Genomic DNA, 23478 nt, shown 5'->3' with positions numbered 1-23478 from the left:
AGTTATAGAGGTTTCTTATCTCTCTTTAAACATCCCATAAGTTATTTGTGTTCTGTTTTTAGTTAGCTAGTTAGTTCACATGTCTGGGGAGTCCCACCCAAGGGTTTAGAAATCACTACCTTGTTTTGGTGTGGCGGCATTTCCCCTTTAACTGAGATCGTGAACTTGGGTTGTCAGTGGCCTGTTAAATAAAATGAGTGAATCACAATTATTCCCTGGAAAGAGCAAACAAACAAGCCAAGCTATAACTGCTTCACATTTATTTCCAGCAAGTGTTCAGGTTTACAAATACATTCAGACAGAATTTCAGTTCCTCGACAGAAGAAAGGAATCATTAAAATGCTTTAAGCTAGCTTATCACTGGAAAACCCACCTACTTTTCATTTACAGACACGCTTAACTATTACACTAGAATGTAACTTTGTGTTTTAATTTGTATTTAGGTGAATTTTGTTTCCTGTTCATAAACCAACCAGAATAGAAGACAGCAAGCATTTGAACATATCTGAATGCCATATTTAACAGAGCTCATCAATCCAATCTGATGTAGGCTCATGGACAAGTTCAACAGATTCCTCCCCAACGCCCTCCATTCAATTGACAGTAATATGGGCCACTTCCCACCCCGATCCGTTTGAAGGCACTTCTGTGTAGAACTTAGCAAGAAACTTGCATGAAGTCATGCCTGTGTTCCATGTAGAAAGCTGCATGTATTATCTGCAGCATGCAGGTTACAGGTTACTGCCCACTCAGATGTGTCATCACACTGGATTTTGTCATGTGTTTAGCCACCCTAGTAAGGTATTTCCTAGACACACAACTAGGACATTTTTTTTTTTTTTTTTTTACAATTACATTCTTTTGTAACATGAGAGCCTTCAAAGTTAAACAAAAGGTTATTCATTGCTTTAAACAAACCTTTACATCTGGTAGTCATCATAATAAAGAACAGGAGCTGTCTCAGACAACCAGTTTCAATCACTAAAAGTACTTATTAAAATTAAGTGATTGAGCAGTTAGCAATAATAAAACCTTCTGCGCCCAAACACTTGTCATAAAATTTCTTCAAAATAAAAAATATTTTCAACATGATTAAAGAAGAACACTACAAAAGTGGCATGAAAGGACAGGCATTCTACTTTTTTGCTTATCTAGAGAAACAGCGCTTCCACTCTTCCCCTAGCCAAAACATTTCACAATTCATGTCTCCCCCCCCCCCCATTTTGAAGAAAAAAGATAACAAGGAAACCTCCTTATGCCCATACTTTTCCTCTTTCAAATCAGAGGGGGCTAATGAAATGCTGTCCTGAAAATACCTGCCTCAGTACTCCATTCTAAGTCTTCTTTTTTTTTAACCAACAGGTTACTTTCCTTCTACTGTTAAGGGAAAATATCACATTATTAATAAATCAGCACTGGCTTTATTGGCAAGTGCACTTGGTAGCAATCATATCTGCATATTCTTTGTACACAATTGATCCATCAGGCTCTACCTCCAAGACACTCATGGGGCTGTATTCAGCAGGTATGCAGGAGGGCCTGGGGACAGAGGGGTTTATTTTTTCATGTATGAAGTTCTGTACCATCGAGTGCATAGGAGAGCTATAGCGATGCTTAAGTACTCTTGGACAGTCACCTTTGCAATAGCGAGGATTGTATCTGTGTGGTGCAATTATCCAATTGTCCCAGCCCAGCTGGCTGAATCGCAGCCTGAAGTTGTGAAGCTTACAGTCATTTTGTGGGAAAAGAAAACGTTCGTAGTACTTACGTAAGTTGTCTATGGAAACTGATTTGCTTTTCTCTTGCCCATCTCCATCTCTTCGGTGACGAGGCTTTCTTGCGCTCTGTTTGAAGTCTTTTCCTGCCTCTCCTCTGAGACCTGCGAAAGGACCCCTTGCCAGCCTGGCTCGCATGGAGTTCCTTCTCTTGTGCTCGAGAAAATCCCATGTAGGGTGAGTTTGCTCACTGGTGTCATTGAGGTACAGGAGAAGAGAAAGTGATGCCCGTGTCATATTAAAGGGATCCTGTTTGGAGTTGGAGGGCTGGTCATTCGGGCAAACAATATTCACAGCCATGTAAACGCTTCTATTGTTAGAGGCTATCAGAGGCCAGATAAAAGAGGTCACATCAATCTCAGCCCGTTTGCGTCCAAGTTCAAAGTGGAAAGTCGTGACATGTTCAATATTGGGGTGTGCATGACCAGAGGCACCACCCGCCTTTACAACTAGATTACCTGTACACATAACAGCCCACGATTTAGGAAATGGTTTATCAAATGAGTAGAGTAAGACCGACTTGACTAAGTGCTCCAAAGCAGTAACACGGTCCAAGCTGAAGAGGAAGTCTGGTGAATGAAGGTCTCCTGCCAAAAGAAAGAAAAAACACTTTGTACCAATGATAGCAATCTATTCATAATATTATGTTATTTAAGCAGCAAATTCCTCACAACTCCAGCTTTCCCATAGCATTATAAGTATCAAGGAAGATTTCAATTCAATTTAGAGTAAGGCAAAGATGCAGTATATTCCTAGAGCAACCCCAGAATGTTTTAGAGGGGCCAAAAACGTGCATTTCTTTCTCTTGACTTTTCAGGTCTGTTCGACTTCCAAAAAGTTCAGAAACCAAGACGCAGCTTCCAGTTGGCTGCAGGAAGCTCCTGCAGCCAATCAGAAGCCACATCAGATGTTTGGGTTCCAAAGAACACTCACAAACCGGAACACTAACTTACAAGTTTGCGGCATTTGGGGGCCAAAATGTTCAACTTGCAAGGTGTTCAGGATCCAAGGTACAACTAATAAGGCTTGGATCCTAACTAGGGCTCAATTGTTACAAATTATTAAATCCAAACAGTGCTCACACACAGTGCTAAACAGATCTATATAAATGCCACCAAAATTATTATTGTATTTATTTATATCCCTCCTTTTTCCACTAACAGGGACTCAAGGCAGCTTACAGCTAAAGTATAAACAGCTAAAAACATAGGGGGGAAAGCAATCATTAAACAATTGAATGCACACACAATCTAATAAAACATACATATCATTCCAATAAAAACATCGCAGCTCAATCCCTTTTCTTAAAAATGGGCAGTTCCCAAAAGCCTGTTGCAAAAAAAAAAAGCCTTCACCTGCCAGCATAAGGACAACAAGGAAGGAGCCAGTCTAATTTCTCTAGGAAGGGAGTTGTAAAGTTTAGGAGCAGCCACCAAGAAGGCACTCTTCCTGTGTCCCAAGCATGCTTGTGAGGATGGTGGGACCAAGAGAAGAGCCTCCCCTAAGATCTAAGAGCTCAGGCAGGTTCGCTTGAGAAATATGGTCTTTTGGTTAGCCTGGACTGAATCCACATAGGACTTGATATGTGACAACCAGCACTTCGAATTGTGCCCAGAAGCAGCCATATGTTCCCTATAACCAGCGCATCACCAGTCTGGCTACAGCTCTTTGAGCAAGTTGCAGTTTCTAAGCACTTTTCAAAGGCAGCTCCATGAAGAGCACATTACAGTAATCCAAACTGTGGCCAGATGACCAGGCCCATTCCGAGTTTTCTGCCAAAATTAAGATTGGCTTTATTACAATCCCCACTTGGCCTATCCCACAAATAATTAAACAAAACTCATACAGTTTTGGATATACACCCAATAGTAACATTAGAAATCCCGTAATAGAAATCCAGTGTGAAGATACACATTAGAAAATGATAAATTCCCATTATTACATGCTTGGAAACATGAACTACTCGTAGAGAAGATCCATGTGAACTTGACCAGAGAGCTTATTGACCTCTAAATGTTGCATACCTACACAGGCACAAATATAGGACCAGCAAATTGTATTGTTTGTACCGTTATAAGAAGAACAGTACAGAAATTCAATTGATTTACAAGGGCAAGAAATCTACAGATGGGATAATAATTCAACCCCCAAACATCAAGTGCGTGTATGTGAGGTGTTTTTTTTTGGGGGGGGGGCATTGTCATCAAATATCTCCTCACTTACCTTTTGTTTGCCCTATGGTGAGGTGCTTGCCTTCAGCACATGGAGTTAAGAGTCGGACTGTGTTATAGAGATGGTTTATCTTTGGGAATCCTTCTTTGGTAGTAGACATTTTATAAAGCCTCTTCATGTATCTGAGGGCTTTGGAATCCAGTCGTGGCCCTGGCACACAATCTCCCAACTCCTGCTGATGGTGGTCAGACAATAACTTGGAAGGAGCAGGCAACTGGCCATAGCCATTTTCTGCATCTGGACAAAATAACAACACTGGAGGCAGCTCAGAGGCTTCTGACACCAGTGATGTCTGAGATCCCCCTTCATCCTTGGGACTGAGGGAACACAAGACACCATAAAAAAGTAGCCTTAGAGACCACAGACAAACAAGTACTTCCCCAAAAATCTTCATGATGGGGATTTGTCGAAGCAAAGAAACCACCCTTTCCACATGCAGTTCTGGTCAGTCAGTTCTGGTCTGGTCAGTTCTGGTTTCTTAAATAATATCCAGGTGTAATTCCTTTCTAACAAGGCATTAAAGGAAAAAACATACACCTGATGAGATAATCCAGTTTACTGATCATCTTAATACTCCACCGTGTGTCTCTGCTTGTTAAATTGATTGCTAAGCCAGGTCTTCTCCACTTCAAGGCTTAACTAAGCTAACTAGGTAAGTATAGCAAATGCTGTAAACCCAAGCACACCTACCTGGAAGTAAGGCTGCAGCCCTATATATACTTACCTGGAAGTAACCTCAGTTGAACTAAATAAGGATTACTACAAAGTAGACTTGCATAGATTGTACTGTTTTGCTTGCTCCGAATTAACTAAATTGTACCTCATTCTGGAAATGTGCTTAGTTTTAGTACTGTAGTTGCAACATTTCATTGTACAGTGGTACCTCGGGTTAAGTACTTAATTCGTTCCGGAGGTCCGTTCTTAACCTGAAACTGTTCTTAACCTGAAGCACCACTTTAGCTAATGGGGCCTCCTGCTGCCGCCGCCACACGATTTCTGTTCTCATCCTGAAGCAAAGTTCTAAACCCGAGGTACTATTTCTGGGTTAGTGGAGTCCGTAACCTGAAGTGTATGTAACCCGAGGTACCACTGTATAGTTGTGCACAACACCGTCACATATGGTTGCTGGTCTTTGATCTGAATTTTACCTCATCATCTTCCAAGACAAGACAATTATATGTGTAGGACATCATGAAACGTGAGAGAGGCTGGAAAGCCAAGGGATCTTAACTATTTGATTTTGCTTTTCAGCCAAAGGGAATAAAAGGAACCAGGAAAGTAGCCCGTTTTTTAATTCTTAAAATTTTAGGGATTAGTACTGCCTGTAATAATGGGCCAGTGAAACTACAACTTTTTAAAAAATCAACTAAGCATGTTTAAACCAAATAAACGCCAGGAGGATCTCATCAAAGAGATTTCTCTGACCCGGAATGAAGAAAATATTGACTAATCCATATAATGTTGATTGGGTTTCAGATATGTGTTGGGGGAGGGACTTTGAGGCAGAAATCCCAGGCTTCATCAGCAGAATGAGCGCGAGGGCTTTTCAAGTATGAGAGTGCCGGCTTGCTACACTCATTCCCATTTCATTCCCATCTTAGGGGTTGGGGGGGGGAAACTGTGATACAATTCAGTTCAGAGCCCAAAATTACTTAACTGCACCACTGTATGGGATGCTGCTCTTGAAGACCCCTTGACTTTAAGAGGTTTCTTGTGAAGTTTGAGCAGAAAGCCACCGCATATAAAGTCATCTTTACTCCAATCTAGTTCCCAGTGTGTTCTATGTGCCTACAGGTATTGTACATCAGATTAGTTTGGGGGTTTTATGACTGCTTATTATTCTGATTTGTTGAAAGTATTTACATAGTTTGTTTTTATTGGTTTGTAGCCATTATCAAATGTTGATTCGAATATATGAGTAGAAGCAGTGTTTTTTCCTAGGGGGTACTCAAGGATACACCGTACTGGCACCTCTTTTTGTTGTTAAAAAGTGTAGCACTTACTGTAACAACTTCATGGTGAGTACCAGCACCTATTTTTCTAGGGGAAAAAGGACTGAGTAGAAGCACAGTGAAAGTATTAAAAACAAACAAACCAGGATTGGAGCTGTGCAGCTTGAATTCATGTCTGTCCAATCAGAAGTCAGCTGCATTGTATTCTGTGGGACTTGTTCAAAAGTAATTGTTCATAGGATTGCAACCTCTGAGTTGGATCACTTGATTCATAAAGCCTTATGCAACCAAGAACACCAATTCTTCCAAGAACTGCTGCTTCCTGTATAAACCCTGGGTTTGTCATCAGAAACCTTATTTAATTTTTAAAATGAATTTGAATAATATTTTTACAATCTGCAAGCTTTTCTTTGTGTGCCTCCTCTGAAAGAGGTTGCTTGAGTTCTCCAGGTGAGAGGGGACCACAGATTTCAACCACTGATTTCTGAAGCAGACCTGCAGATTAGGTTTGGACAAATCTGTCAATTTTGGCTTATCTCAGTTTCTCATTTTTCCTGTCTATAATTCAGTTTGCCACATTTCCATATCAGTTTGCAGGTGTGTGTTTTGTTTTGTTTTATTGATCTTTGTACCCTAATATAAATATTTCAGTATGCGGTCTTGACTAAAATACATGTTTGCAATCAGTTTTCTGTAACATTATACATTTTTGTGTGCTAATTTCACACACACACACACACACACACACATATATATATGCACATTTTTATAAACATCATCCCTCAGTATAAATATTTTTGAACATGTTTTTGATTAAAGAACTGCATTGCAAAATTCAAGAAATGTGAATTTCAAAGAATAACTGTATTTCAGCCTAAGCATTGTTTTGGGAGGTGTGAAATAGATAGGTTTGCACTGAGCTGCAAAACAAAACAAATTTCTTCCTCATTGTTACTGAAGATATGGGCAGAATTAGATTTTCACATAAAATAGTTGTAGTGCTAGCATTAAATAGCTTTGCCTATGTTGTTGATCATTGTGCCATAAATGACTTCAATGCAGTTTGTTGATATGAATATACTTATGCCAATGTAGCGTTAATCGTTGCAGAGATAACAGAATTAAAGAGCTTGGAAGGATCTTGGGTTCATCTAGTCCAAACCTGCTAAACACAGATACTGCATTGTGCAGGTGCACCTTCTTGCCACCAGGGGACGCTGTAGTAACTGTAGGAATATTCAGTTTGGAATGCAAATACAGAGTGTTTCTAAGGATGCTGCAGCCTTAAGGGCTTTTCTGGATATTTTGATGCATTACAAATATCTGTAAATTACCCATTTATTAAAAAGGATCCAGAGAAATTCATCAAGGTAGTTCTGTTGCAAAGATAACATTTTCCCCATTTTGTTTCGGAGGACCTTCCAGGAAATGTTTAAATTTTTCACTTTGTTCACTTTGTTTGTAAATATAGTGCTTGTGCTCACAAAGATCCACCAGCAGGCTAGCCTGAGTAATGTCTGAAGGATGGATTGCTTTGCTGCAGGGTAACAGATATACAATGCTTTAAAATGGGGGAGATGCAGTAGCAAGAGGGATCACTTCTCTTGTTTTACTAATATGAATCCTAAAGATAAATAGAAGAAACAAGATTTTTAAAAATGGCAGGGTACTGTTCTGGTGGAGGAGTGAGAAATGGTAGTTCTATTGAATGTCGCCCCCTTTTTTTTTTAATGCTACCCCTTTTCTTTTTCAGGGTGTTATATGTTTGAAAACAGAAATAAACCAAAAACATTTTAAAGACTGCAACATGGAGTGGGCATGAGAAGAGGGAGTTCTGTTACTCACACATACTACCCAGGTAAAGGTAAAAAGGTAAAGGACCCCTGGATGGTTAAGTCCAGTCAAAGGAGACTATGGGGTTGTGGTGCTCATCTCGCTTTCAGGCCGAGGGAGACATTTGTCCTCAGACAGCTTTCCGAGTCATGTGGCCAGCATGACTAAACTGCTTCTGGCACAACGGAACACCGTGACAGAAACCAGAGCGCACGGAAATGCCGTTTCTCTTCCCGCCACAGCGGTACCTATTTATCTACTTGCACAGGTGTGCTTTTGAACTGCTAGGTTGGCAGGAGCTGGGACAGAGCGCGACAGGGTGAGCTCCCATTGCCAGGTTCCTTTACTTTCTTATTGGCATCCCAGGCATGACTGTAACTAACAAATTATATGAGGCTCTTCTTGAGGGTGCACCAGTGAAATTTCTCTATTCGCAAACATACACACCAAACCAAAAAACTCCAGCTGTTTTCAGATTTTGAAAAAGTACAGCTGCTTTCAGAATTTGGATCATAGTGAAATTTGCATGCCACAAGGAGAGTTTGACAACGAAGTGAGGCAGGGTGGAATACAGATGTCTAGCTTTGTAGTTAATAGTTCCACCATATGCAAAAACAATAAATAAAAACTGTTCATGAATTGCAGCCTGCAGTGAGCTGCTACTTAAAATGGCCTTCTAATAATAGTGTAAGAAGAAGCTGGGAGAGTATGGGCATATGCAAATTGAACATTTGCCACCATGAAGAAAGTCTACACCCTTTAATCCACCCTTTGTGGATTAAACCAAAATATGAAGAGCATGAGATCAGTTCACTTTTAACTGGAAGGCTCCTTAAAGGTACAAATCCCCTAGTAATGACTGGTTAAGTCCAGTCAAAAGCGACTATGGGGCTGCAGCGCTCATGTCACTTCAGGCCAAGGGAGCTGGTGTTTGTCCACAGACAGCTTTCTGGGTCATGTGGCCAGCATGACTAAACTGCTTCTGGCACAACGGAACACCATGACGGAAACCAGAGCGCATGGAAACACCGTTTACCTTCCCGCTGCAGTGGTACCTATTTATCTACTTGCACTGGTGTGTTTTCGAACTACGAGGTTGGCAGGAGCTGGGACAAAGCAACGGGAGCTCACCCCGTCGTGGGGATTTGAACTGCTGACCTTCTGACTGGCAAGCCCAAGAGGCGTAGTGGTTTAGACCACAGCGCCACCCGCAGTACCCAGGTACACCCACAAACACATCCCTGTTCTTGCATAATTACAAAGGACTTCCTAGTGGTGGTGATGAGGAACTGCATTCTCCTGGAGACAATACATTGACATTTAAGTAAGGTAAAGGTAAAGGTACCCCTGCCCGTACGGGCCAGTCTTGACAGACTCTAGGGTTGTGCGCCCATCTCACTCAAAGAGGCCGGGGGCCAGCGCTGTCTGAAGACACTTCCGGGTCACGTGGCCAGCGTGACATCACTGCTCTGGCGAGCCAGAGCTGCACACGGAAACGCCGTTTACCTTCCCGCTAGTAAGCGGTCCCTATTTATCTACTTGCACCCGAGAGTGCTTTGGCAGGTGCTGGGACCGAACAACGGGAGCGCACCCCGCCGCAGGGATTCGAACCGCTGACCTTTCGATCAGCAAGCCCTAGGTGCTGAGGCTTTAACCCACAGCGCCACCCGCGTCCCTTAGACATTTAAGTGCCTGCTGGGAATTATTATTACATTGTCTAAATTTCTCTATCACTTACCCCAAAATACCCTGGGCCATGTGCAGAGTGCTGCATAGAGTTTAACAATAGAAGTGCTCTTCAAGGATTGACATCTCGACCCATGTTCCAGGTAAGTACCAACTGTATGATTTCTGAATGGAAAAAGAAGGGAGCTGTTTTGTAAAGCCTGGAGAAAAGCTATTCTTCCCACCCTGCCCTCTGGTCTGCTAAGTAAGACTAAGCAGTCTACCAGTGATGCGTCTCTTCACTGGCAGAACCCATCTTTGGAACTGCCTCCCCAAGGAGATGTGTAAGGCCGCGTCACTGCTGGTTTTCAGGAGAATTTTGAGGATGCTTTTATCCCAGCTCACATTTCATTAATGTGGTATGCTTGAAAGCATTTGGCTGCTGGTGGTTTAAATTAATGGTTTTGAACAGTAATCTGTTGTTTTTATTGTGCTTCTGATGTTTTATGACTTTTAAAATTTCCTTTTATAGGCTGTCTTGTGAGGGCACTGTGCCCTGAAAGACAAGCCAGGAATTAATTTACATTTCCCTCCTCCCCGTTTTGCTTCAGCAGAATAATACATAAAATAACCCCCTTTCCTTGCCAGTTGTAACTTGATAAAAATGTCACTCCTTTCCTAAGTTTCTTCCCTCGTTATTTCCAAGAAAGAGGCTCGTGTTCTGGGATGGCTTAATTACTGTTGTTGTTGTTGTTTGGTCGTTTAGTCGTGTCCGACTCTTCATGACCCCATGGACCAGAGCACGCCAGGCACTTCTGTCTTCCACTGCCTCTCGCAGTTTGGTCAAACTCATGCTGGTAGCTTTGAGAACACTGTCCAACCATCTCGTCCTCTGTCGTCTCCTTCTCCTTGTGCCCTCCATCTTTCCTAACATCAGGGTCTTTTCCAGGGAGTCTTCTCTTCTCATGAGGTGGCCAAAGTATTGGAGCCTCAGCTTCAGAATCTGTCCTTCCAGCTAGGGATTCATCCAGTCCAGCCTTTTGCATGATGAATTCTGCATATAAGTTAAATAAGCAGGTAGACAATATAGAGCCTTGTTGTACTTCTTCCCCAATTTTGAACCAATCAGTTGTTCCATATCCAGTTCTAACTGTGGCTTCTTGTCCCACATAGAGATTTCTCAGGAGACAGATGAGGTGATCAGGCACTCCTATTTCTTTAAGAACTTGCCATAGTTTGCTGTGGTCGACACAGTCAAAGGCTTTTGCATAGTCAATAAAGCAGAAGTAGATGTTTTTCTGGAACTCTCTAGCTTCCTCCATAATCCAGCGCATGTTTGCAATTTGGCCTCTGGTTTCTCTGCCCCTTCGAAATCCAGCTTGCACTTCTGGGAGTTCTTGGTCTACATACTGCTTAAGCCTGCCTTGTAGAATTTTAAGCATAACCTTGCTAGCGTGTGAAATGAGCGCAATTGTGTTGTAGTTGGAGCATTCTTTGGCACTGCCCTTCTTTGGGATTGGGATGTAGACTGATCTTCTCCAATCCTTTGGCCACTGCTGAGTTTTCCAAATTTGCCGGCATATTGAGTGTAGCACCTTAACAGCATAATCTTTAAAAATTTTAAATAGTTCAGCTGGAATACCATCACTTCCACTGGCCTTGTTATTAGCAGTGCTTTCTAAGGCCCATTTGACTTCACTCTCTAGGATGTCTGGCTCAAGGTCAGCAACCACACTACCTGGGGTGTGCGAGACATCCATATCTTTCTGGTATAATTCCTCTGTGTATTTTTGCCACCTCTTCTTGATGTCTTCTGCTTCTGTTAGGTCCTTACCACTTTTGTCCTTTATTATAGTAATCTTTGTATGAAAAGTTCCTTTAATATCTCTAATTTTCTTGAACAGATCTCTGGTTTGTCCCATTCTATCGTTTTCCTCTATTTCTTTGCATTGCTCGTTTAAGAAGGCCCTCTTTTCTCTCCTTGCTATTCTTTGGAAATCTGCATTCAATTTCCTGTATCTTTCACTATCTCCCTCACATTTTGCTTGCCTTCTCTCCCCTGCTATTTGTAAGGCCTCGTTGGACAGCTACTTTGCTTTCTTGCATTTCCTTTTCATTGGGATGGTTTTCGTTGCTGCCTCCTGCATAATGTTACGAGCCTCCATCCATAGTTCTTCAGGCACTCTGTCCACCAAATCTAAATCCTTAAACCTGTTCCTCATTTCCACTGTGTATTCATAAGGGATTTGATTTAGATTGTCTCTTACTGGCCCAGTGGTTTTTCCTACTTTCTTCAATTTAAGGTCAGGATTACATTTGGCAAATTGAATGCCCCTGCAACCCCTCAAATGGTGGCAGAACAACTTCTATCTATGGATTTTTTTCACAGCTGATTCAATTAGGAATCCTGGAAAAGGGTATTGCTTCTATATTTGAAAGTTTGCGTGTAATAAAGCAACAGCTGTCAGCCCAATTTCTCATACCAAAACATTTTTCTCCTCAGTTTTGCTTTCTGGAAGGTTGATAGTTGCTACCCTAACATGGCTGTTCTGACTTCAGTATAGGGATGTGTGAATCTGTCCGTTTCAGTTTCTCACTATTCAAATCTTAGTCAATCCTCCCCATTTCCACATGGTTTCATTGGGAATTTGGGTTCTTTCTTTTTTAAAAAAAAATCCTCCTGAAAATCTTACAGCATCTTACTGCAAACCAAAATTTCCTAATACACACAGGTGTGCGAACACGCACTATACGAAACTCCAGAAAACCTGGAGACAAACTTTGTCTTTGCGATTACTGGATTGCTTAGTGCCTGTGCTGTGTTATGTAGTCAAAGCTATCAAGGGATAAACAGCTTTACTGATTATAGTAACAAACTCTGGTCATCCTTATTTGTTTCCATTAACTGAACTATCTGCAGATGTTGGTCAGGAGCCTGAGCATAGGGGCAAGGTGGGTGACCAGGCTGTGGGCCAGTAAAGTTCACTGAGCAGTTTTTTCTAAGGCAAAGTGACTGGTGTGACTCAAAGGGGGTGTCAGTCTCGTGGAGCAGATGGAGATGGGGAGAGCGAGAGATTGGGCTAATCCATTCTTCCTCTTGTTCCACGGTTTTTGCCAAGGGAAAACTGCTCTTCAGTGCTCAGTTGAAATAAACAGATCAGGTTTCTACAGATTTCCATTTGTTCCGATGTAGAGCTAAAGAGTGGGCTTTCCTTGGGAAAGAGCAGGGCAAGGGGGAAACCTCTCAGACTCATGCTTTCTAGGCACGGGACAAGCGGAAGTGTGAGCGAGTCGTGTCAGGCAGATCTAGACTGCAGGGAAGCAGTGTGTCCCTGACCTTTCCATAGCGAGATAACACAGGACTGATGCTATGCACACCCAGGAAGGGATGTCTATGGCTCTAAACCAATCACAGCCTAAGGGACCCCTAAAGCAACGAGGTGAGATGAGGAAGTTCTGCACTTCTTTGGCCTTTTGCATTGGCCAAATATTTATCTGTAGCATATATTTTATCTATTAGAACATTACCGTATTTTTCGCCCTATAGGACGCACCGGCCCATAGGACGCACCTAGATTTGGGGGGGGGGGAATAAAGGAAAAAAAATTCCCCCCCCCCAGGCACGGGGCTGGGGTGGGGGAAGCCCGAGCTTCCCCCCTCCCCCAGCCCCCAGAACAGGACCCAGAGCGATGCCGAAGCTGCGTGCAGTTTTGGCCTCGCTCTGGGAGCTTGCAGGGCTGGAGGAGGGGGAAGCCCTCCGCCAGCCTTCTAACCAATTCGGGGGACAGCGGGAGAGTTTGCGGGGCTGGCGACGGGGAGGAGCAGGCTTCTCCCCCCCGCCAGCCTTCTAACCAAGTCAGGCTTCTCCCCCCCAGTTTGTGGGGCTGGCGGTGGGGCTCTCCTGAAGCCTGGAGAGGGAGAGGGGTCGGTGCGCATCGACTCCTCTCGCTCTCCAGGCTTCAGCGAAAGCCTGCATTCGCCCCATAGGACGCACACACATTTCCCCTTCATTTTTGGAGGAGAAAAAGTGCGTCCTATAGGGCGAAAAATACGGTACATTTTTATGTTTATGTTTCGGTAACCCAGAATTGAGCGTTTTTCTTTAGCTCTACCTGTTTGAATTTGTTAAGGAGAGTGGAACTTGCTGCCCCCCACCCACCACATTTTCTTTCTCTCTCTTCATAGGTAACCCTCTGAAATACTAGTTCACAGGGTTGTCATATGAAAATTCAAACTGCTGCAAACGTATCTGTTGAGCGCTTTCCTTCCCATTAGTTACTGCATTCCTTAACATTCCACAGACCTCATGAGATCTGCTTTCTTTTGCTAATGAAAGGGAATGGCACTGTTGCAAAAGTAGCTTTTAATTTCCCCCCTCCTAACTGCAAGGCTTTATCGGCAATCTGCGCAAAGCAGTAATTTACTTTCTTGTTAGGGCACTTAAGAAGGGTCATAAGTGTGTCCTATGCAAGAACCAAAAGACACTGTTGCAACAGGTAAAAAAGTGGGGGCAGGCAAGGTTAGCAGTGATAATGCCACCTGTTGGATCCTTTCCTTTGAGTCAAATTCCGAGCCACTTAAGCCAGTGATTTGCTGAGCTCTCCCTAGACAAGAAACAGTCCATTCATATGCCAGGCTGTCAGCAGAGCCTGCTTGCCGTAATGCTCATTGACTGGTGAAGGTTTGATTCTTATCACAAAACATTCCTTACTGCAACTTCAAGTCATATGCAGCTCAGTAGAGAAGTCTAGTGGGGACAGGCAGATTGTGATTCTGGCTGCAAACATGCCCATTACTACAAGGAAAATTGGGGCATGCCCTACGTGAGGATTTGGTTTAGAAGATGATATGTAGTTCCAAAATCTTTAGACAAAAGTTCTCAAGCTGTATTCTTTGAACCATACAGCACTATACTGACATTAGTCAGAGGTTGTTCTAGGAGGGTGGCAGGTATTAGTTAAATCCTCAAACTGCAATGGAAAGATAATAAAATCCAAAGATTAAAATATATAAACACAGGCCATGGTTATAATCAAATCCAGAGATTAAAACGTATAACCCAGTCCACTTGCTGGTGTCCTTGCAGATGTTTATTTTAAGAAAGGGTATGCATCTGCTGGCAAATGCAACAACACTTTTTGGCCCTATGGGCGAAGTGTTTAGGATGTTAAAGTAAGCTCACTGCTTCTCAAAATGTATGAAACTGTACATCATAGCTTACTCTGTATTTTCACATCAACCTAGAAAACTCACTGGGTGCACTCACCAGCATCAGCCCCTTATTTAATTTGTTTAGTGCACTACACTATTTATTTTTATTTTTTAAAATGTGGATTTTACTCTCTGTGTTTGGTATTATCCTTAACACAGTGGCTATGAGTAACCTAAGGCTGAAAGGCTCTTTTAAATCAGGGCTTTTTCAGTGTTTATGTCAGGCATGGGTAGGCTAACCAAGGCCCGAGGGCCAGATCTGGCCCAATCACCTTCTAAATCCGGCCCATGGACGGTTCGGGAATCAGCGTGTTTTTACATGAGTAGAATGTGTCCTTTTATTTAAAAAGCATCTCTGGGTTATTTGTGGAACCTGCCTGGTGTTTTTACATGAGTAGAATGTGTGCTTTTATTTAAAATGCATCTTTGGGTTATTTGTGGGGCATAGGAATTCATTCATATATTTATTTCAAAATACAGTCTGGCCCCCTAAAGTCTGAGGGACAGTGGATCGGCCACCTGCTGAAAAAGTGTGCTGACCCCTGATCGGTTTGTGGAGCTGCTTGCTAGTGAAGCTCTGCCAGACTTCCTCTTTTTTAAACTGGAGGCAGATACTCCATTTATTCCAGTCAGCTTTAAAAGTATGAACTGTGTTTTACAGTGCAATCTTAAACATGTCACTTCAGAACTATGTCCCATGGAGTTCATTGAGACATGCTTCCCGATAAGGTTTAGGATTAGAACCTCACTCTGTTAATGTTGATTTTGTTGTTGTCGTCTGTTTTAAGGCTTTAATGTTTTATATGGTGCTGCGTATTTTTATTGCGTTTTTAAATTTTGTTCGTTTCAAGGTATCTGACATATTAAAGGTAAAGGGACCCCTGAACATTAGGTCCAGTCGTGACCGACTCTGGGGTTGCGGCACTCATCTCACTTTTTTGGTGGAGGGAGCCGGCATACAGCTTCCGGGTCATGTGGCCAGCATGACTTAGCCACTTCTGGCGAACCAGAGCAGCACACAGAAACGCCGTTTACCTTCCCGCTGGAGTGGTACCTATTTATCTACTTGCACTTTGACGTGCTTTCAAACTGCTAGGTTGGCAGGAGCAGGGACCGAGCAACAGGAGCTCACCCCATCACATGGATTCGAACTGCCGACCTTCTGATTGGCAAGTCCTAGGCTCTGTGGTTTAACCCACAGCGCCACTCGCGTCTCTTATCTGACATATAATTTGATGTAATTTGCGCTATTGTAGAAAAATGTATTGGTTGTGTTTTGGCAGAAAAGCACTATGAAAATATTAAACTAGATACAATTTTATCAATGATAAAAATGACCTAATGGATAGGTAAGGTGTTCAGTGTGTCATTAAGACAACGTGCTTTTCAATTGTGCACTACAGTGATGTTGTGGTTTAGGATACCTCTAAATGTGCAGTAGTGGAGTAATGGACATGACTCTTACCTCTGTACAAGAGGCTATAGACCACCCCTACAAAAGTCAGAAGTCTATGCATGTACACATCTCTTCATTCCCCATCCAAGCAAGCAAGTGGATAATCATAGTCCCAGGATGCATTTGGTAACATAAAAGCCCATGGAGCAGAACCAGTGAGGGATACAGCCTGGGGTGAAGGGTGCAGTCAGGGGAGAGTTGTGAGGGCCAGACAGAAGTCTGGAGGGCTGCAATTGGCACTGGGCTTGAGGGTCTCCAGCCTGATTTAGTATGTGGTGACATGGGATATATTTAGCTCCGCCCTCTTGTTAAACACACCTGATTAAAAAGTTAGAGTTTAGACATCTTGCTTAGTCAGAACTAAGGTATCTCACATACTTTCTTATCAGTAGAAGTATTTACTACATTGTCAGCTTCTCTCTACAGGAGGAAATACATTTTTCCGAAGTACCTTTTATATCAAGTCAAAGACTTGTTCTGCAACTTGGTTAAATATTATCCGATTCTTGTAATACATCAGTTCTCAAGTACAAATGTGAGATTCACATGAAAGCTCTTTCTCAGGGTGCCTTAGGCTCAGTCCTATACCCATTTACCCAAGTGTAAGTCTGTTGAACTCACTGGGGCTTGCTTCTGAGTAGACATGCCTCAGATTGCGCTGTAAGTATTTAGTGTGTCATTGTCATGCTTTCCACTTTTATGGGGCAACCATACGATGGCATCATCAAATTGTTGTGGTCCTGTGTTTTCCTACGCTGCTTCCATCCTTTCTCAGACTGCCTTCCAAAAAGACTTGTCAAATCTGACTTCCCCCCAAAAATGGAACAGCCACTCTCTCTCTGCTGCAGATTGCTTTAGACTACTCCTCTACCCCTTCTAAGAGGCATGTTTCTGACATGTGCAGTGATACATCAGGCAGGGTGAACCTATTGCTATTTCTGTGCACCTTCACTATTATGTTCCAGGCCGGGTGCCATTTTATTATCATGCTAATTTTTAAATTCAGTCTTTTAATTAGAGCTATAATGTCTCAAGCTATATTTTTAAAGGAAATATTTGTGCAATATTGCTGAAATGAAATAACATTAGCATGTTCAAGTGGGGGGGGGGGAAGAAGACTATAATAACCTCCACTACCTTTTTGGCTGCTGCCATTTTAAGCAACATATTAATTCACACCCCACCCCATGTATGAAATTTGCCCTAAAATGCACTCGAATAATTTTTGACGTCTTGAAAGTAATCACAAAATTGTCATTTAAATAAGCATATTCATGCAAATTAAAGAATAGAATTTAAAAATTGGTGTGCAGTGGAGGGAGTTGGTACACCCCCCAAAAAAGTGCTATGCCCCATTCCGAAGTGTGGAAAGTCAATTCCAATTCCACTTGTATCTTACAGCAGAGAAGCAGTGATTGGTACAGCTCTTAGTTGTATCCATCCAGATACATCTCCAACCAGCTTTATTCATGCCTTATGGAGCAAAATCCAAATGAGACCCATGGGCTTTAAGAGTTCATTATCCATAGCTTAATGTGAATATACCTGCGTTTTGAGTAAGCTGGGAAGTTTTTCTGCTAAAGAGACATAGGTAAATCTGGTTCTTATTCTGTCTCTAGAATATTACGATTTTTGTTTGTGAGAACAATCCCACAAGCTACACCCATGAGAAGAATACAAAGCAAATTGTTTATAAGACAGGCTAATGATCCATCTGGTTCATTATTGCCTACCTGGGCTGGCAGCGCCTCTCCAAAATCTCAGGAAGACCTTATTCCAAGCTCTGTTGCATGAAAACTTTTTGCTGGATCTGCTGAGGTTGAACTTGAGATCTCACACCTGCAATGCAACTGCTGCTGCACAGCTGCAGCCCCTCCCAGTAGTTATTTATACCTTAGAGTTTCGCTTTTTATTGTCTTAATTCTGGACCACTGAATTCAAATACATACCTGTCTGACACCTGCGTAGATAGGAGTATGAATTCTTCATACACCATGATTTTCCTCGTGCATATCATTTGAGGGGGGTACTTTTGTGAACAAACACCATAATTAGGAAAGCAACCATTAGCTGGCCATCCTCTTTAGAAAGGCCTAACTTGTGCCTCTGCACTCCAAATATATTCCTTACAAAGAGCTGGAAACATTCCTATCAAAATGTTGCTAATGTCTGTCAAGTAGAGAAAGAAAAGAATAAACAAGGAAGTGATTAAAGACTCTTTTCCCTCAGAAACAAATGAGTCATGTGAGGTCTATATTATAAGTAGAGAGCATTATGAATGCGCGGCTGCCCTGTGTGCTGTTTCAATACCTTAAAAGATTCTAGTTACTAACTGAGCCTTGAGCTGGACTGTAATCAGTGGCGTAAATCCCCCAGTTTATCCTTTTGTCCAGTGCTGGCGGGTGCTTTCCCTTTTCTCTTTTGCATGAGGAGATCTGGGTCAGGCTGAAACGCTTTTACTCTGAAGCCAGAGTTTCAGGTTCATTATTCTAGCCCCACCTACTTCCCCATGATTGGACAGGGAATCCTTCCAATTACCTTTATGATCTAAAAGTAGCTAGGGGAACCAAAGAAAACTCAAAAGAAGCGGAGTCCTCTCTCACTGTGCTTTCGGAAATTGCACTCCTGTGTGGGAAGAGAGTTAAAGGAATAACAGCAACATTTTGCTGCTTGCCAGCACTCCAAGGGAAACAATGCTGTTTGTCAAAACCTCGATCTCTTTCAGCCAACAGCTTGGGAAGTACAGTTAAAACAGAGGCAGCACCAAATGATGGCAAGCAGGTAATTATGACTGGTTTTTGTCAAGGGTTCTCTTGACAGCCTATCTTTAGAAATGACAAATTCAGTCGGGGAGAGAGATGACATATGGTATAGACATTATATTGATTGGTTCTGATTCCTGGTTATGCGTGTACACATCTGGAGGCAATAAATCATTAAGGAAGGTGAATGGGATTTATAGAGGAAGGTGGATTTGAAACTGCCAGTGGGAGATTGAGAAAGGCATTCTGTTTTTTTCTTACACAGTTTAGAGTTCAGTGATGTGGTACTTCAGGACGTAAAATGTGTAACTGACCATTTGAACCCAGTTTGTTGCATTTTTTTTAATGTGAAAATTGTTAACAGTGCAAGGAAGTTGTCTTCCTGTTTGAAACCTCAGGAAAATGGAGATGAAAATGATGAAGAATGCATTGAAATTCTGTGGGGCTTTTTTTATTTGTATTGGAGCTATAGCTGACTTGCTTTTATAGAATTAGAATAAAAGTAAAAAAAATAAATTGCAGCGTCGTCTGTGCTAGCCTTATGTAGTAAGATTATATCTTGTCTAGAGTAAGAGTCCTTTATTAATTTAGAATGAGCTAGGCTAAAATTCAGAACCACTTTGGCCCTATACCTGGATTAATTCATTCCAGAGATGTTTTACTGACTGCGGTAGGATCACTTAAGAGTCAGTACAGGGCTGCGGCCATCAGATTTGCCACATTTCCCTCAATACGCACCAGTTGGAAGCTAAATGGAAGCTTTATTATTCATTCGCAAAGCATTTGTAACAATTGCAAGGGCAGCAGTTACCTTTTCCATTACAGCTGTGTGGTGCAGGGATCCATTAATGGGATTCTCTCCTGCTGCTGCCAAGGAAATAAGCAGAGCTGTGTAGAAACAGCCACTCCGTCTCGACTAAAAACTTCAGGGAATAAAGGCTAGCAATTCGAGATTGTGTAAACTTTTGCACAATTTTGAAACGAAAGAAATATCCACATCGGCTGAGAGCCTACATATAGGAGCAGGGCTGGCCCAAGACATTTTGGCACCTGAGGTGGGCTCCAAAATGGCATCCCCCCTCGTCACCAAGGAAGAAGGAGTGAGGGGAGATCTACATCAGGAACAAGGGGGAGGGAGGAGAAAGATTGGCATTGGGATCTGCTGCCCCTGTGAATCCTGCGTCCAGAGGCTATTACCTTGCCTCTTGAATCAGCTGGCACTGAATAAAGATCTACATTGGGATCTGCTGCCCCAGTAGACCCTGCTGCCTGAGGCAGTTGCCTTACCTTGCCTCATGGGTGGGCCGGTCCTATACAGGAGTCTCATATCTGCTTTGGGAAAAGCAGGTTATAGCAGAATAACAATGCCTTCTACCAGCTTTGGCTAGTAGCCCAAGTGCAACCCTATCTAGATGAGGATAACATGCCTTCAGTGATCTATGCCCTGGTAACCTCACCACTGGATTACTGCAACGTTTTAGTGGAGCTGCAACTGCAGCTGGTGCAGAATTCAGCAGCCAGATTATTGAAAGGAACCACACAGTCCAAATGCATAAATCCAGTACTGCGCTGGCTGCTAATTTGTTTCTGGGCCCAATTCAAGGGGCTGGTGTCAACCTATAAAACCGTATGTGGCTCAGGTTCTCTGTGCCTTGTGGAAAACTTTTCTGCATATGAGCCTGCCTAGATCCTGTGGTCAGCATTGCAGGTGCTTCTCTGTATGCTTCCAGCCAGCGAGGGTTCAGAGGGCAGTGAGAAGATTGTGGGTCTTCTTAGGAGTGGCCCCCTGTCCTTGGAATGCTCCCCCCAGGTATTCCTGGTGCCAACACTGACAAATTTTCAGTGTCAAGCAAATCTATTTCTTGCTCCCTAGGTATGTATTTTGTTTGCAACAGCTAGTGGTATTCCCTTCTTTGGGGGCTTTTTCTGGGAGTTAGAGCTGAGTTGTGTGTGGAAGGATTGTTTTTCTGATTTGATTAGCTTGTGTTGCGTGCTGATTTTAAATATGTTGCATTGTATATTTTACTAATATTTGTGCGTTTGAGACATTTGTGTAAAATGGCTAAACTCAGTAATGAAAATGAGAGATTTGCTGTTCAGTCCTTTGCATATTTACTCAGAAGTAAATTCCATTATGTCCAATAGGCCTTATTCCCTGATTGGCATACATAGGCTATCTGTGACTGTGTTGTGTGATCATTGCAAGGAAACTTTAAACAGATATGCAATAATCACTTTTTCAAAAAAGAAGTTAAAAACATTTCAATCATATTCAAAAACCACCTATTTCACTTAATGTAGTTCTGCTTTCAAGTGGAAATACCATACAAAAATACCATACAAACCCATTCGAAAGATTTTTGGGGAATTAATGATTAAAATTAATCCTGTTTCACTAAACTGAAGATGCATAAACTCAAGGAGAAATTTTACTGGTATTTAAAAAATTATAGTCAATAAATTTATATCCTGCTTTTTAGATTTTCTTTTGACAAGGTAGCAAACAGTAATACATAAGTTAAACAATATATAACACTATATACAACACTGCAATAAAACACAGAATATAAAAACAAAATACTCATAAGAGGAATAATAGGAATCAACCAGTCAAAGTCTATAATTCTCAAGGTTTTACTGACTTTACTCTGGTTGGAAAAAGTTCTACAACCAAAATTGTTAAATTGCATCAGATAAGATATTGGTCTCAGTTAGAAACTTTGTATAGGAGGTATGGGCTTCTAACAAGGATGTTATTTCAGTAATGATTGAGAGTCTGATAAAGCTTTAGAGGCCCACTTTTGGATGTATTAAATATTAAACTGCAAAAGCAGTGTATTTTTAAGTGCATTTGTTATGAAAGGTTAAAAATTAAAAATACAGCTATAGCAGTAACAATGCATCATCATCAAAGGTTAAACAGGTTGAAGCAAAGGCATTTCTGCCCTGGAATGCATACCGAAAACCAGCTCATTAACTGGTTGATAAAATTATTTTAATATGGGACCTGGGATGGCATTGAACTACCCATTAATATAATGATTTCTGCTTGTGAAATAGAAATTTCCCCCACTCCCCTGGTGTGCCCTATGCCCCCACGATCTGCTTGAGGGGGTTGGGAGAACTCATAGAACAGATTAATGGGTATGCAGAAGGAAGAGGGAGATGGGACCAAATTACGCACTGTCAAAAATGGAGAACAAAAGAAGGCACAGGGATGCATAAAGTGACATATGCTAATTTATATGTAAAGATGCACATTTAGAAATAATTACTATGATTTTAATAGAAATAGATATCACCATTGTTGGGGAGACTGTAACCAAGGAGACTTGCATGCCTGCTAAGGATAGACAAATCTGTCGATTTCGGTTTCTACCAATTCCTTGTTTTTCCATTAAGTTTAATTCTACCCATTTCCACATCAGTCTGGTTTTTTTTTAAAGTCAGCATCAAATTTGTATGCATTTTTGCATACAATTTTGCCGGATACACACATAATTGCAAGTTATTTTATCTAACATAGTGCATTTCTGTACATTATGTTTTACTAGTATGAGCATTTTGGTGTGTGCGCACTTTCTCGTAATATATGCTTCATTGTACTGAGGGGGAGGGGTGTGAGTTGGAGAACTTTGCATTGAAAAATTCAGAGAAGTACAAATTTCCCAGGCTTTTAAAGTTCTGAGTTTCATCTGCATTCATCTGCTATTTTTAATTGCTGGTTTCTTTATAAGTTTTTTTCTTCTGATTTTATCATTTTGTTTCTGATTTTGTATGTATTTTGTTGTGAGCTGCTCTGGGAACCATTTGACTGAAGGTCGGTATATAAGGTTATATACAGTGTATAGAAGAAGTAATGGCCAAACTTTGAATTAAGTGAAAGGTCCATGATTGAATTGATCTGTGTTTTATTTTTATTGAAAAGCAACTGGCAGGGGAAGGCTGCCTCTAAATTTGATTGGAGCTGTGGGTTAGGGGATGGATGCTGTATAATTTCGCAACCTAAATGATGAAATAACCTAATTTTATGGAGGGTGTGTGTGATTTTAGACTACAGGGGAAAAGGTTAAGCACCACAACTCCAATCAAATTTGAACCCCACCCCCCACCCCATGCACAGCTGCTTTTAAGTAAAACAACAACAACATTGGTACCTCCAACATAATGATCATAGAGCTTGTGTAAGAAGCATAGATCTCCTGTGTAATGTGTAGTTTGGTCTGTAGCTGGCCAGGAATATAGGATGCTTTTGAGGACTACTAACCCTGGTCTGAACCATGACAAGGATTATGGTCCTTTGCTCGCAAGTGGCCCCCTAGCCTTTAACATGCATGTTAGAGGGGTTGTGGGACACAACATATTCTCGCCATCTATATCTGAAACAACAGCAAATGTGTTGCAGGTACTTGTGCTCTTTGTATGTGGCCTCATCCAGGGCAAATGCAATTATGCCGGTGACATTGTCATCTCCTGCTTTAAGAGTAGAAAGTTGAAGAATACTTCTTGTGCCAGAATTGGGAACCTAATGGCTGCTTTTAGATGATCATATCTCTGTTTAATAAACCAAGATATGAATGAGCCTTTATTTG

The 23478-nt window shown here is 41.8% G+C and overlaps 2 protein-coding genes across 5 annotated transcripts in view; one reads left to right on the top strand and one right to left on the bottom strand.

Annotated features, from left to right (window-relative positions):
- Positions 1-243: 243 nt before the first annotated feature.
- The window catches only part of GDF9 (growth differentiation factor 9), a 49449-nt gene continuing 26214 nt past the window's right edge, over positions 244-23478 (bottom strand). Inside the window, exons 2-4 of one of the 2 annotated variants that reach the window (XM_083427060.1) lie at positions 9531-9643; positions 3999-4324; positions 244-2362 (exon numbers count right to left, since the gene is read on the bottom strand). In XM_083427060.1, the coding sequence (XP_083283186.1) occupies positions 1422-2362; positions 3999-4324; positions 9531-9550 (1287 nt within the window). In that variant the 5' untranslated portion in view covers positions 9551-9643 and the 3' untranslated portion in view covers positions 244-1421. Of the gene's footprint in view, positions 2363-3998; positions 5576-9530; positions 9644-23478 lie in introns of those variants that run through there. The other variant, XM_083427059.1, reaches the window with a different exon arrangement.
- SHROOM1 (shroom family member 1) overlaps positions 18524-23478 on the top strand; it is a 45004-nt gene continuing 40049 nt past the window's right edge. The window contains exon 1 of one of the 3 annotated variants that reach the window (XM_083427046.1): positions 18524-18905. The gene's annotated coding sequence lies outside the window, so the exon portion shown is untranslated. The remainder of the gene's footprint in view (positions 18906-23478) is intronic. The other 2 variants (XM_083427048.1, XM_083427047.1) reach the window with 2 other exon arrangements.

This window comes from Podarcis tiliguerta (genome assembly GCF_965153285.1).
Source record: "Podarcis tiliguerta genome assembly, chromosome: 2".
Taxonomy (NCBI): Eukaryota; Metazoa; Chordata; class Lepidosauria; order Squamata; family Lacertidae; genus Podarcis; species Podarcis tiliguerta.
Note: the sequence above shows the minus strand (reverse complement) of the source record. Positions and strands in the feature narration are given on the sequence as shown.